General features: G+C 46.0%; 1 protein-coding gene across 1 annotated transcript in view; it reads right to left on the minus strand.

The window, feature by feature from the left end:
• The window catches only part of MRRF (mitochondrial ribosome recycling factor), a 53,174-nt gene extending 42,790 nt beyond the window's left edge, over positions 1–10,384 (minus strand). Inside the window, exons 1-2 of the mRNA XM_056138691.1 lie at positions 10,191–10,384; positions 3,114–3,269 (exon numbers count right to left, since the gene is read on the minus strand). Of these exons, the coding sequence (XP_055994666.1) occupies positions 3,114–3,269; positions 10,191–10,374 (340 nt within the window). The 5' untranslated portion in view covers positions 10,375–10,384. The remainder of the gene's footprint in view (positions 1–3,113; positions 3,270–10,190) is intronic.
• Positions 10,385–12,982: the final 2,598 nt, after the last annotated feature.

Below are 12,982 nucleotides of genomic sequence, written 5' to 3' on the forward strand. Positions count from 1 at the left end.
AGCTCACCACATGCTTCTTAAATGCAGTCGGAAGTACTGAACCAGATCCAATGGCATGGCAAGACAGAAGGCTGGTGACATCACTGGCTTCACTCTGGCAAAGGGCTGGAGGTACGATGGCAAATGTCTTCGTCTCTGTGCAGGCCAACCGAACGGGCTGAGGTCCTGGCTCGGCCCCCGTGCACTTCACTACCCAGCTCCACCACTCGGTCACCGGGGAAACCGGAAGGTCCCCCCAACCTTCGGGGCATGATTCCTAAATGCTGGGCTCATCAGGGCTGTTCTGAAGAAGAAATAATTTACAGGAGAACACAGAAATGTGTGTGTGTGTGTGTGTGTGTGTGTGTGTGTGTGTGTGTGTGTCCCGCAGATGCCAGTGCCTGAAAGATGTTAACTTTATTATTACTTCCTGACTTTCTCCCATTGTAACCATGCTAATATAGTTACACTTTCTCTAACCTGTCTGTTCTCTCCTGCCAAGGACCTTCAGCATGTGTTTTTGTTTTTGTTTTAGGGTCACACCTGGCGATATTTAGGGCTTACTACTGGCTCTGCAGGAATTACTCAGGAGTTACTCTCAGGAATTACTCCCGGCGGTGCTGGGGGATCACTGGGATGCTGGGATGCAGCGTAAGGCAAATGCCCCCCAGCTGTGCTATCTCCGCAGCCCCTCAGCATGTGTACTTCCTTCTCCTTAGAACGCCTTTCCCCGCTCACTTTGCCGTGGCTTGTTCCTTAACATCTGTAAGAGCATCCAATCTCAAAAATTCTGTCATTTCCTAGACTCAGTGACTAGCCCGTTTATGAGCTACATGCTTCCCAAGCACATTTCTTTGACAATGATAACCAATAATCACTGAACACATCCTCTGAGTATAACCTGGTGCTCACTGCTTCCTGCGCTTCATTTGCTCTCATCATCACGATACCTCCCTGAGATGGTAACCATTACCTCCATCACTCGGTGATGAGGGAACTGAGGCACAGACAGCAACTTGCCCCAAGGCCACAACAGATCTTAATAGCGGAGCCTGCACTCAAACCAGATTTTGTCAACCTCCACACCACGGTCTTCCCCTCCTTCCTATGAGCTGATTAACTTGTCTCTCCCTTTCCGGGCTGCTCTGAGCTCTCAGAAGGAGGAAGAACACCCTTTCTCTCGTATCCGAGGGCCAGTTAACTAGCACAGGATGAGGGCTCAATCAATGCCTTGATAAATAAATCTGTATCTCAGACAACTATTTAAAAGCAATCAACTATCTTGGAAACAGAAATTGCTGGAAGGGGCCAGAGAGACAGTACAGTGAGTAAGGTACTTGCTTGGCACGTGGCTGACCCAGGTTCAATCCCTGGTACCCCATATGGTACCCTGAGCCTGCCAGGAGTGATCCCTGAGTGCCCAGTCAGCAGTAAGCCCTGAGCAAAGTGAGACATGCCCCCCTCCCCCTGCAAAAAAAAAAATGCTGATAGATGGAGGTATAAGAGAGAAAAGTACCTATTAGTGCTGATGGTAATAAACGAACAAATGGACTAATTTGGAAAAAGAAAAAAAAAGGCTGAGTTCAGGCTGTTTCACCCATTCTCCTCACAGCCACGGGCTCTACGCGGAACATTCCACACACATAACTCTGAAGAAAAAGAAGCAAAGGGGAAATGCCAAGGGGAGGCCTCCTGAAAGCGATCCTAATGCGGCCTTCCTGACCTGCCAGGAGAGCCCCTGCTCCCAGAGTCCCACCACGGGCCTTCCAGGGTGTAATTGCGGTGCGCCAGTTCCCCAAATCCAGACCGACATAATGCATCAAATCCTTTTTCCCTCAATCTGTCCCCAGTGAGAATCTCCCTCTGCCTCACTCCTGCCCCTCACTCTCTCCGAGGTTAACGTTTAACAAATTACACTCCCAGCCTCTTTCCAGGCCCATCATCTTTTCAAGTTCAACAAGAGCAGAGCTCGCTGGCTAATTTTAAGTATCACGTTTCTCCCCAAGCTCCTCTCAAACGGCGCTCTGGTTTCGGCTGCAGAATGTTAACAGGCCAGAAAGCACAGGGGAGACAGAGCACTTTATCAGCTTCATACCTAAAATAATAAGCAAGTTTAAAGCAAACAGTTGGGGGAGATTGAATGGCACGCTCTACTGTCAGCAGGGGCAGGAACGCCCCAGCCCAGCGGCTGACAAATGATGAAACGGTCCTCTGGCTTCCTAGCGGGTCTCGTCTCTGACACCAGCAAGTTTCTGCTGGTGTTTATAAACGGAGCGGTACATTTTTCACTTGGTTTTCTTCAGAACAAGTTCACAAAGTGTTCCCAACTTGCCTTACTGACTAGGCCAGCCAACACGTGAACAGGAGCCGTGCAAACACTCCCAGGTCCCTTCAGAGGGTCCCAGGCTTCAGAGGGGGTCCCATCGACTCCAGAATGATGACAATTTCCACAAGGCCAATTTAACAGCAATTGGATTTTTCCTGCCTGCCTGCACCATTAGCTGACAACCCACTTCTTCTATCACATCTGCAAACAGTTCTCCCACACAGCTCTGACATTTCCCACTTAAAAAAGCCGTTTTCAGGAAGTCATTAACCCAAATGGAATCTTCCTGGTCAAGTGTGGGGGTACAGAAACGCTTCAGGTGGGCAGGGTTGCAGCCACTAGGTTCCCAAGAAGGGATAAGCAAGGCCAAATGGGACAAACTGGGAAAATCATACCAAAGAGTTATGAGACATAATAAAACTACAGGGGTTGATAGGATGGCTATAATAAAGCTCCCGTATTTTTCAGAGCGCAATTCTACAAAACCAAAGGCATGCCTACTTTTTCTACTACTCTGTACTAGTAAAACGCCTTGTTCACAGACACCAATATTTGCTGAGCTACAAAGCGAACGTGCTCTCAGTAAGCATTGTGCTAGAGTCAGCACAGAGGCCACCTTCTTTCCTTTAACACCCTCCCCAAAGCTGGAAAACAGGAATTAGACATGAGAACTGAGGACCAGGAAAGTCAAGTCACCGTTTATGGTTATCAGTTATTAGGCGACAGAGCTGAGACAAAACACCCGCTCTGTGAAAGCCAGGCTCTGTCCACGCCGTCCACCCTCCCAGAACACCGGGCGGCCACTAACCTGGTGAGGTCCTTATATTGACGGTCTTATTGAAATTCTCCTTCAGCGCCTCCATCACAGACTTCATCTCTCCATCCACCTCTTCCAAGCTGATGATATCTGCAACCAATGCAGTGTTGAGGTTCACTCTGGTCTGGGGCTGCCCTTTCCCTTTGGCTGGACGGTCAGCATCCGAGAGAGGGAGAACAGCAGCATAAACAGAGACAATAAACAGTTAGTGAAAAACTGCTGACTAGGACCAGAGACATAAGACAGAGAAGGATCTTGCCTTGCATGCAGCTGACCCGGGTTCGATCCCTGGCATCACAAATAGTCCCTCTGAGACCCACCAGGAGTGATCCCTGAGCACAGAGCCAAGGGCATAGTTGGGTGTGGCTCAAACGTCCATCCAATGCCTCCGCCCCACCCCCAACACACACATGTAGGGGAAAAAAAGCAAAACTTTATTATATGCAAGGCAAAACGCCAGATGCTGGAAAATGCTAGATCGTTCTCTATCACTGTCCGTACTCTAAAATGCTCTACTGAACTGAACAGAGCATTTTCGAGGACAGTTGGATGAGCACGCTAAGCAGTGCCTGGGACCAACCACCAACCCATCCTCCTGAAATTATTTGACTCAGACAGAGGGCGAGGGATTTGGAACAACGGTTAGGACCACGTCTTGCACAAACCCCACCTGAGTTTGATCCCAACCCCACATGGGTCTCGAGCACCGCTGAGTGTGACTTTGCAGCCCTAAACACTGTCAAGTGGAGTATCCCTGGTGATCCACCCCCAACTCTATGGGGCTGAGCACTGCACCACCTGCCCAAATGACCAAGTAGTGCAGGACCCCCTGAGCACCACTTGGGATTCCCCCCTCCACACTGAAAAAAAAAACAAACAAACCCTTTTAGTTATTAGTGAAGGCACGAGCTTTACCTGAAACACCCAGGGTGAGTTATTTCAATCTTGCACGTTCTTTATAAAAGTGGGATAATCAATTGTGGTTCATGGGCCATGACTGATTATGGGGCTGGGACCAAACTCAGGTGGGGTCATGCAATACATGGTCCTTTGCATTACTCCGTTCCCAGGAGTAAAGCAAAGACTCTGTATTTCTTTTGTTGTTGTTGTTATTGTTTTGTTCGGGGGCCACACACAGCAGTGCTCAGGGCTTACTGCTGGCTCTGTGCTCAGGAATCGCTCCTGGCGGATTGGGGGAATCGTATGAGTGGTGAGGATCGGACCTGAGCCAGCCAACATTGCCAGATGGCTCCAGGGACACAAGTGCAGTAAGTCGAAAAGCTAAAAGAGGACCAGGCACAGTCCAACTTACTAACTCCTTACTTTTCAGAAAAAAGAAATGTGGTGGTGACATTTATGAATGAATTATGATACAGCCATGAGAAAGAGCCACAACCCAGGGGAATTTCAATTAACCTGGCCCAAAACTGTGGCTCCGTGGCACACTGCAGTCCTTGCAGGTGCTGAGTCCTAGTTCAGTCCCTGCAGCCCCCAAATACTGGAGCACTGGGATCTCCGTCATGTTAGGGTGTGACCCCCACCCATGCCACAAGTGGGTGCCCCCTTGCACAAAAATGTAGCTCCCTCCCCAATATCACCACCCCAACAAACATGATTAATCCAACAGAAAGGAAGGAAAATAAAGAAAATGAAGACGAAGCACAAAATAACACATACAAATATTCTACAACCACAATATAAACAATAAACAGACCAAAAAGGCAACCAAAAAGTCAGAGACGGGCAGGACAGGAGACAGCTCCCAGGGCTACAGCACCTGCTTTATGTGCCTGAGCTGCCGGGTCTGAGCCTGGGCACCGCCTGGGTCCCTAAGCACTCCTGGAGTTGATTCCTGAGCACTGACCACTGACCCAGGTGTAGCACTGGAGTACCACTGTTGTGGCCCAAACTGCCAATTTCCCCCCCCCCCACAAAAAAGTTAGAGATTCTCTCTGGAAACAACCCAGATAAACTGAATATGTTTAAAAACAAAAACGAAACAAAACTGAAATAGCACAATTTAGCCAACTTGATCTAATTATTACATATAGAACTGTGAGCCCAACTTCAAGAGAATCCATGTTCTTCTCAAGCATACTTTGACCTTCACACAAAATGACCATTTTATCCCACAAACCAAATCTTTATGAATATCAAATACCACGCAGAAAATATTCTCTGACCTCAATGGGATTAAACTAACTTCACAAAAATACCTGTTTGAAATTTTTTTTCTTTTTTTCTTTTTATTGTAGGAGTACTGCTATTTATTCAGCCACTGATTAGCTGATTGAATTGTGCATGAACTCCACTGTTTGAAATTTTTTTAATGTTTCAAAATAACTCATTTGAGAAGAAACAATATAAATTTTAAAATATCTAGAAATGACAGTAATTTAGAAACACTGTGTAGCAAAAGCTTGAGCAATATACCTAGAGTTGAACTGAAACAAAAATTTAACAGCCTGAAGAGCTTATAAGAACAAAGGTCAAACTTGAGCAAACTGGCTTAGAGGATAAGAAATGAGAAGGAAATAGGGAAAGAAAAGAACAAAAGTGAAAATCAGTAAGATCAATGACAAGGTTTATCAAAATTAAAGGTTCGTCTTAGATGGTATTTTTTTTTTAGTATTTATTTATTTATTTATTTAATTTTATTTATTTTTTTTTTATTAGTGAAGCACCATGAGGTACAGTTGTAGATTTACAAATCTTTGTGCCTGAGTTTCGGTCATACAATGATCAAATACCCATCCCTCCACCAGTGCCCATTTCCCCCCACCCCCCCTTAGACGGTATTTTAAACTGACAAACTTTCATCAAGAATAACTGAGAAAACAGGATGTAGATGTAAATAAATAAGAAAAAGAAATACATTATCAAAGTAATAAAGATCTTAATCCTCTTAAGAGACTATTATTAAGGACTTTATACCAATAATTTGGAAAACTTTAGGAAAGTTTAAAATCTCCGAAAAACCTGTAACTTACTAAAAGTTAAAGAACGGAAGGAAAAATCTAAACTATCTTAAACTATTAAAAGAAATCAGAATGATGATTTGAGCCTATCCACAATCGGGTCCAAATCATGCAAAGAACTGAGAATTCTGATCTTTAGAGACACCACTCCATATACCACACCGCTGGAAGGGAGGGAAGGATGGATAGATGAAATGCCCAACTCAAGAAGACAAGGAGGATTCCAGAAAGTTATGCCCACCAATATCAGAAAGTTAAATTAAAGCTCATTTCACATTAAAATATAGACCCAGAATCTAAGCTACTATTAGAAAACCATATCAAGCAAAGTACGCAAACATTCTCTGTGATGAACAGGTAGTGCTTATGCCAAGAAGGCACAAAGTTTAACATCAGAAAAAGCCACTAATGCTGGTCTGAGTGTTACAAAGGGAACAGATCAGAACACAGTCACCTCAGAAAGAGCATTTGATCAAAACTTAGCACCACTGGAAACAAAAACCCTTAGCAAAATAGGGAAAGCATATATTTGATTACACAGTACTACCCCAAAAGTAAGCAAATTCTTGACAATATCCTATGAAAAATGATAGCACAGGGGTCACTGTCACTGTCCTCCCATTGTTCATCGATTTGCTCGAGCGGGCCCAGTAACATCTCCATTGTGAGACTTGTTACTGTTTTTGGCATGCTGAAGATGTCACAAGTAGCTTGCCAGGCTTTGTCGTGAGGGCTAGATTCTCTTGGTAGCTTGCCAGGCTCTCCGAGAGGGGCAGAGGAATCAAACGTGGGTCAACCGTGTACAAGGCAAACGCCCTACCCGCTGTGCTATCTCTCCAGCCCAGCACAGGGGTAAGGCAAATAATTGCTTTGCTCACATCCAGCCCCAGTTACATCCCAGGGAATGTATGTGGGCCCTTGAGCACCACCAGGAGTGATCCCTGAGCAGAGAGCCAAGAGTGAGTAAACCCTGAGCACCCGTGGGGTCACCCTGTCCCATCAGGTACCAGGAAGGGGACCGGCCAGACCTGTCTGCCCACCCCACCCCCCCTCCCTGACAACCACCAGGGGATGGCAGAAGCAGCTGGGACAAAGGCAGAACCAGAACCTACGTGCAAGGACTCCATCCATGGGGAGCTGCAGAGCAGCCAGCGCATGTGTGAATCATAAAGTTGCTGCAAAAAAATCCTCGAGAACAGGGAGAGACATTTTGAAGCTGCTGTATGTGTCCAGACTCAAGTTTTTAAATCTATTTTTTACTCTATCCAGCCTTTTCTGATACAGTTCCCGAAGCCCACTGGAACAGGGTGGGTAGAAGCCTCGAGTGCAAAAGTGTGTGTGTGTGTGTGTGTGTGTGTGTGTTGGGGGCGGGATTCGTGTTTGTTCAGTTAAAGATGGCAGATTGCCAGAGCGGGAGCTGATTAAATTTTGTTTTTCTGAAAAGAGGGTGGTAGGCCAAGTAAATCTGGGAACCTTTACTCGAATCCATCAAAACTCTGGCTCAACAGCGGGGTTTTAGAGGCGAGAGAGATAGCTCGGAGAGTTGCCTCAACAGCTGAGCACAAGCACTGGTAGACGGGGGGGGGGGGGGGGGGGGGGGGGCACAGACAGGAGGGGGCAGAGCAGGGGCATGGAATGGCCCTGTACCAATGGGCCCCTGGGCACGCCATGTGGCCCCAAGCACTGCCAGGTATGACCCTAAAACCAAAACATTAAAAATTAAAAAGCCTTCAGCTTCTGTTAAAATTTCATGCTTTTTTCCCTTCCGGCTTAAAACACTGTTTTTCCTGAAACTTTTGTCTTACCTTCTATTGCGAGCGCTTGTGTTAAGAGAAAAGTTGATGTTTACACGCTGTGCGATTTGAAAGCGCGGGTTTCTGTTTCTAAAGAAAGGTTTCCCACACGCAAAGTGGTGAGGGGCCCTTCGAGCCTTCTCGCTCCAGACCTGAGGGCTGGGGCTCCTTGGCAGGGAACTTAAAGGAGACATCTGATGTGCTCCAGACTTAGTTCTTGCTTTTGTGAACTCCCTGGCAGCATTCACACTCGCCCTGGGGGCCCTGGCCCACTCCCTCGATGCCCAGTTCCAAGACACCATGTATTGGAGGCAGTCTTGGCATCTCATACTGGACAGTTTAACCTTGGCTTGAATAAAGAGAAGTGTGCCTAGCTTTTAAAAAACAAAGTAAGACTTCAGTAGAGGACCATGCTTCAGGTGGCAAGGAATGCAGCATAAGGACAGTTAAGTGAGTAGTGCACCTAAATTGTGAACTCAGAACTGAAGCAATTAATACAAAAAGAAACCTGCCATGACAGAGGAGGATCACAGATCCCGGAGTAAGAATAGGCGAACCATTACGGGATGCCGAGACACACCCACAGAGAAAAAGAAACTCAAAGTCACATTTCCCACCTTACACCATATTCAGAAAGAAAATTCCACATGGTTTAAGAAACCCAATATGGAAAGTAATAGGCTTTAAAATATTCAAAGACACCCAACAGTGTTCTGACCTTAGGATATGGAAAGATTTGTTAAAGACAAAAGCACAAATGATTAGGATTAGAAAAAAGGATTAGGAAACAGAGCAAAATTAAAATTCGTGTTGTACAAAAGATATCATGAAGCAAATTCTTGTAATACACAATCCACAGGGTATTCCTAATAATGAAAGAATTCAACAGGGCTAAAAGAACAAGTCAAACCAAAGACTTTCTACAAAGGTAAATGAAAAGACAACAAAAACTAATCAGTCCCAATAGGAAGAAGGTGCTCAGGAGACGGAAGCTGGGGGCAGCAGGAGTCCAGCTGTCCAGCACTGCCTCTAAGGAGCAATGGCTAATGTCAACACGTGAATCTCAACTTTCTCATCTGCAGAATGGAGAGATCTGTGCTTCACTCAAGTATGACAGGAACTGGGCTGCAGGGATAGCACGGCAGGGAGGGCGCTTGCCTTGCAGGTGGCTGACCCAGGTTTGATCCCCAGCACCCCAAATGGTGCCCTGAGCACCACCAGGGGTGATCCCTATGTGTAGAGCCAGGAAGAAGCCCTGAGCACCACCAGGATGCTCAAAAATTAAACAAAAGAAAAAATACACAGCAACAAAAAACAACATAGGAATTTCTTCTCTGGACCAACATAATTCCTTCAAAGGATAATTATGAGAATTTAGTTATTAAATATATGTGGTGTTTTTCAAAATAACCACATACAGATCAAAAGAGATTATTATCTTCACTTGTAACAGAACATCAGGTTCTTTTCAGCAACTTGTCAATTCCCTATCAGAGGAAAAGGGGAGGTCTGTATGAAACCCTAAAAGAGAAGCCCATGGGGAAAAAAATACTCAGCAACGTATTTCCAGCTCCATCATGGGGGATGAACTCATCCATTCTACCACCTACTCCTCCATTCAACACAAATTTTGAGACTAACCCTCATCCATATCAGATCCTGGTAGGTGCTAACCCAGACCCACCTTCACAGCACGGAAGACATCTGGGGAACAGTCATCAGCCCAACAACTGACCAGTGCTGTGCTCTCTTCAACATCAGAAGTGAAACAACAAAGCACCCAAGGGCTGCGCACCAGGGTCCTGGCCCAGTCCCGGAGGTCAGCGAGAGGCTTCCCGGAGGAGGAGATGCTGCAGCTGGAGCTGCCGCCCAGCGGTCTCGTTCCCGGGCGAGACAGGCCATTAAGATCATCCATCTAAATCCATGGCTCTAGCCCTCTCTCCCAGCAACCTTCTGGTTCTAATTTTACTCCCAGCACAGATCCTGCGATAAGGAGCGAAGAGGTTGAGACCAGCCACAAACACTCTCATCTGCTTGGCACTCATACCCTCTGCCAGGAAATCTAAAAGACGGAACCGAACATTTTCTGCAGCCACACAAGAGCTCGGGTGGCAGCTGGGTGAGGAGAGAACAGAGCCAACATGCTGGCTCTGTCGCTGTGACCTGTGACCAGATGGAGTGAATCGAGGTCTCATGTACTCGCTGGACAGAGCGGGAGGCTGGGTACCCCTCTGAGATCACCTGCCCACTATGCCAATGCCAGGACAGAATTAAAGAAAGAGGTCCCATGTCTCTACCTTTGGCTTTCTTGGTAGCAAAATGACGGACAGGCACGGCTGGACAGGTCATGATCCGCTTGTGGCCGTTTCGACTTGCGCACACTGTCTTTAGTGAAACTTCTGAAACGGGTCTGACGAAGGCTGCAAGGGAGCTGCTGAGGGCAGGCTGGACCCAGCGGAAGCACCGGAAACCCAAGGCCATGGCTGAAGACAGGAACTGAAAAAAGAAGAGAGACAGAGAAAGATCGCTGTCAAACTGAGTCTATCACAATGCCAGAGAAGACTGTGTCCCCTTTGCTGAGCAAATCTTACCAGCTGAGTTACCACAGTAGGCAATTTAGGGCTCTCTAGTCTTCCTCCCAACAGCTATTCGAGGAAATGTGACTAGCCCATTTTATAAGACAGAAACACCAAAACTCACAGAGCTGTCCCTTGCCCAGAGTCTATAGGTCGCCAAATCCCCGTGCTCTTTCCACTGCACCAAACACCTCTAATGACAAGTGACTGTCCATCAGCCTCTGCTTTAAATATGCAAACTCAACCCCAATGTGAGAAAAGGCAGAAAATCTGGACACAGTTATACTATAAAGAAGGAGGGCAGCGCACCAGAAGAGGACTTGAAACGATGTCAGAAAACCATTTCAACAGGCATAAAATGACTGGAAAATTCACACGACAGCATTTAATTAAAATTTTCTTTGGTTCCTTATGCACTGATTACCAATTAGAGTACACTTTAATGTGTGCCTAAAGCCTGGTTTAAGTTTGAGGTTCCATGTCATAGAACTGAAGCTCTGGGAAATGTACCCCGCTTTGTGTTAACACAAGCTCCACATTATACTCGGGGCCTCTGACCATGAAAAGATGTTTGAGCCAAAAGCTACCTCGGAGATAGAACAGAGAACTTGCTAACTGACAAATACCAATGTAGCATTAATAGCTTCTACTAGGAATCTGGCTAAAATGCAGCTAAAAATTATGAACACTTAACATCAAAGACCTGGACGAAACTCTCTTTAAAAATCAGGGGCCGGAGCGATAGAACAGTGAGTAGGGGGCTTGCCTTGCACATGGTCAACTCAGGTTCAATCCCCAATACCCCATATGATCCCCAAACCCCACCAGGAATAATTCCTGAGCATGGAGCCAGTAGTAATCCCTGCACACAACTGGGTGTGGCCCAAAAATAGAATTATTCTCAGAACTCATTAAAAAAAGAAAAAACCTCATCCAAAATTTTTGATGTAATAGAATGACCTAAATTAAGAGACGTCAGGAAGATTTAAAATCCAATCCCAGCAATACCCTCCTGGCTAACTGCCCCTGAATAACTCTGTACCTTGGTTTCCTTAACTATAAACTAGGTATAATTATGTTTCTCTCTTAGGGTTGGGAGAAATAAATGAAGTGATGTAGGTACACCAGCTGGCACAGTGCCTGGCGGATGGCAGGAGTCAAAAACGAGGGTATCTAATGAGAGTTACCGCCTTCCTCTTAAGGGATTTCAAGCCAGGGTCAGACACAATAAAGAAATTATGTGTGTAATTACTGATGTACAGAGTAGCCCAGAGACAGTGAGTTCTAGTGAGAATTTCGACTTTTGGTAATTCACCCCAATTCTCTGGGTACCACTACCCATTCTGAAAAATAAGAAAACTCATTTTTCTCACTAGAGCTTCTTAAAATGAAATAGTGAATACATACAAAACACCTAGCACCATGCCAAGAATCAGTTGCTTAACTGATGATGGATGTCAAAAACTGGTTAAAAGAAAAGCAAACGAATAAAAATAAAAATAATTTCTTCAGATAAGGTTTTATTTTATTTTATTTTATTTCGCTTTTTGGGTCACACCCAGCGATGCTCAGGGATTACTCCTGCCTTTGCACTCAGGAATCACTCCTTGCGGTGCTGGGGACCATACGGGATGCTGGGAATCGAACCCGGGTCGGCCACGTGCAAGGCAAACACCCGACCCACTGTGCTATTGCTCCAGCCCCAAGGTTTTATTTTTTAAAAATAATTTTTTTTTTAGAGCCAAAGAGAGAGTTCCAAGGGTTGAAGTACCAGGTCCTAGGTTTGAGTCCTGCACCACCCCAATACAGCCGGATGTGGGCCTGTCAGAACCCAACACTACTGGGCATATACAGCTTCACGAGCCTGGGCCCTGGCACTGTATGGTCAGGGACCCCCACAACAGCAAGAGTCACCAGAAGTGGTCACCATGCGGGGGAGAGGGAAGGAAGAGTGTGCAGGGCCAGGAAAAACAATTGTGTCTGGAGCCAGAGAGCACAGTGGGTTAAGGAGGCGCTTGCCTTACACATCCTGACCCTGTCCAACCCTGGGCAACCACATGGTTTCCTGCTGAGCAGAGCCAAAAGTAAGCACTGAGCACAGTCAAGTGTGACCCAAAACAAAAGCAACAAAAAGGTGGACCTTCTAAGGGAAGGACTCTTTCTTCCTCTTCTTCTCCATTATTATCGAGTTACAACTAACTGAAGTCAGGCCTGGGCTGTTTACTGTACCATATCATTTCATTTAACCTGCAATAATGCCCCAAAGAAATCATCATAATCTCCATTTTTCCGATGAAGAAACTGAGTTCAATAAGATTACACTGTCCAAGGGCGTGGAGCTCACAGCCCCACCCTACTTCAGCAAATTGTTTACAAAGATCTGGCTCAAAGTGAGGTTTCTAAATCTAGGTTTTTGCCTAATACAGGCAACCTCAGGCCCTCCACACACCTCCAAATATGGCTGCATAATAATGTGTGGGTTTGGTTGGGCTTTGTTTTTGTGGGTTTTATTT

This window comes from Sorex fumeus, unplaced genomic scaffold (genome assembly GCF_029834395.1).
Source record: "Sorex fumeus unplaced genomic scaffold, SorFum_2.1 ptg000129l, whole genome shotgun sequence".
Classification (NCBI taxonomy): Eukaryota; Metazoa; Chordata; class Mammalia; order Eulipotyphla; family Soricidae; genus Sorex; species Sorex fumeus.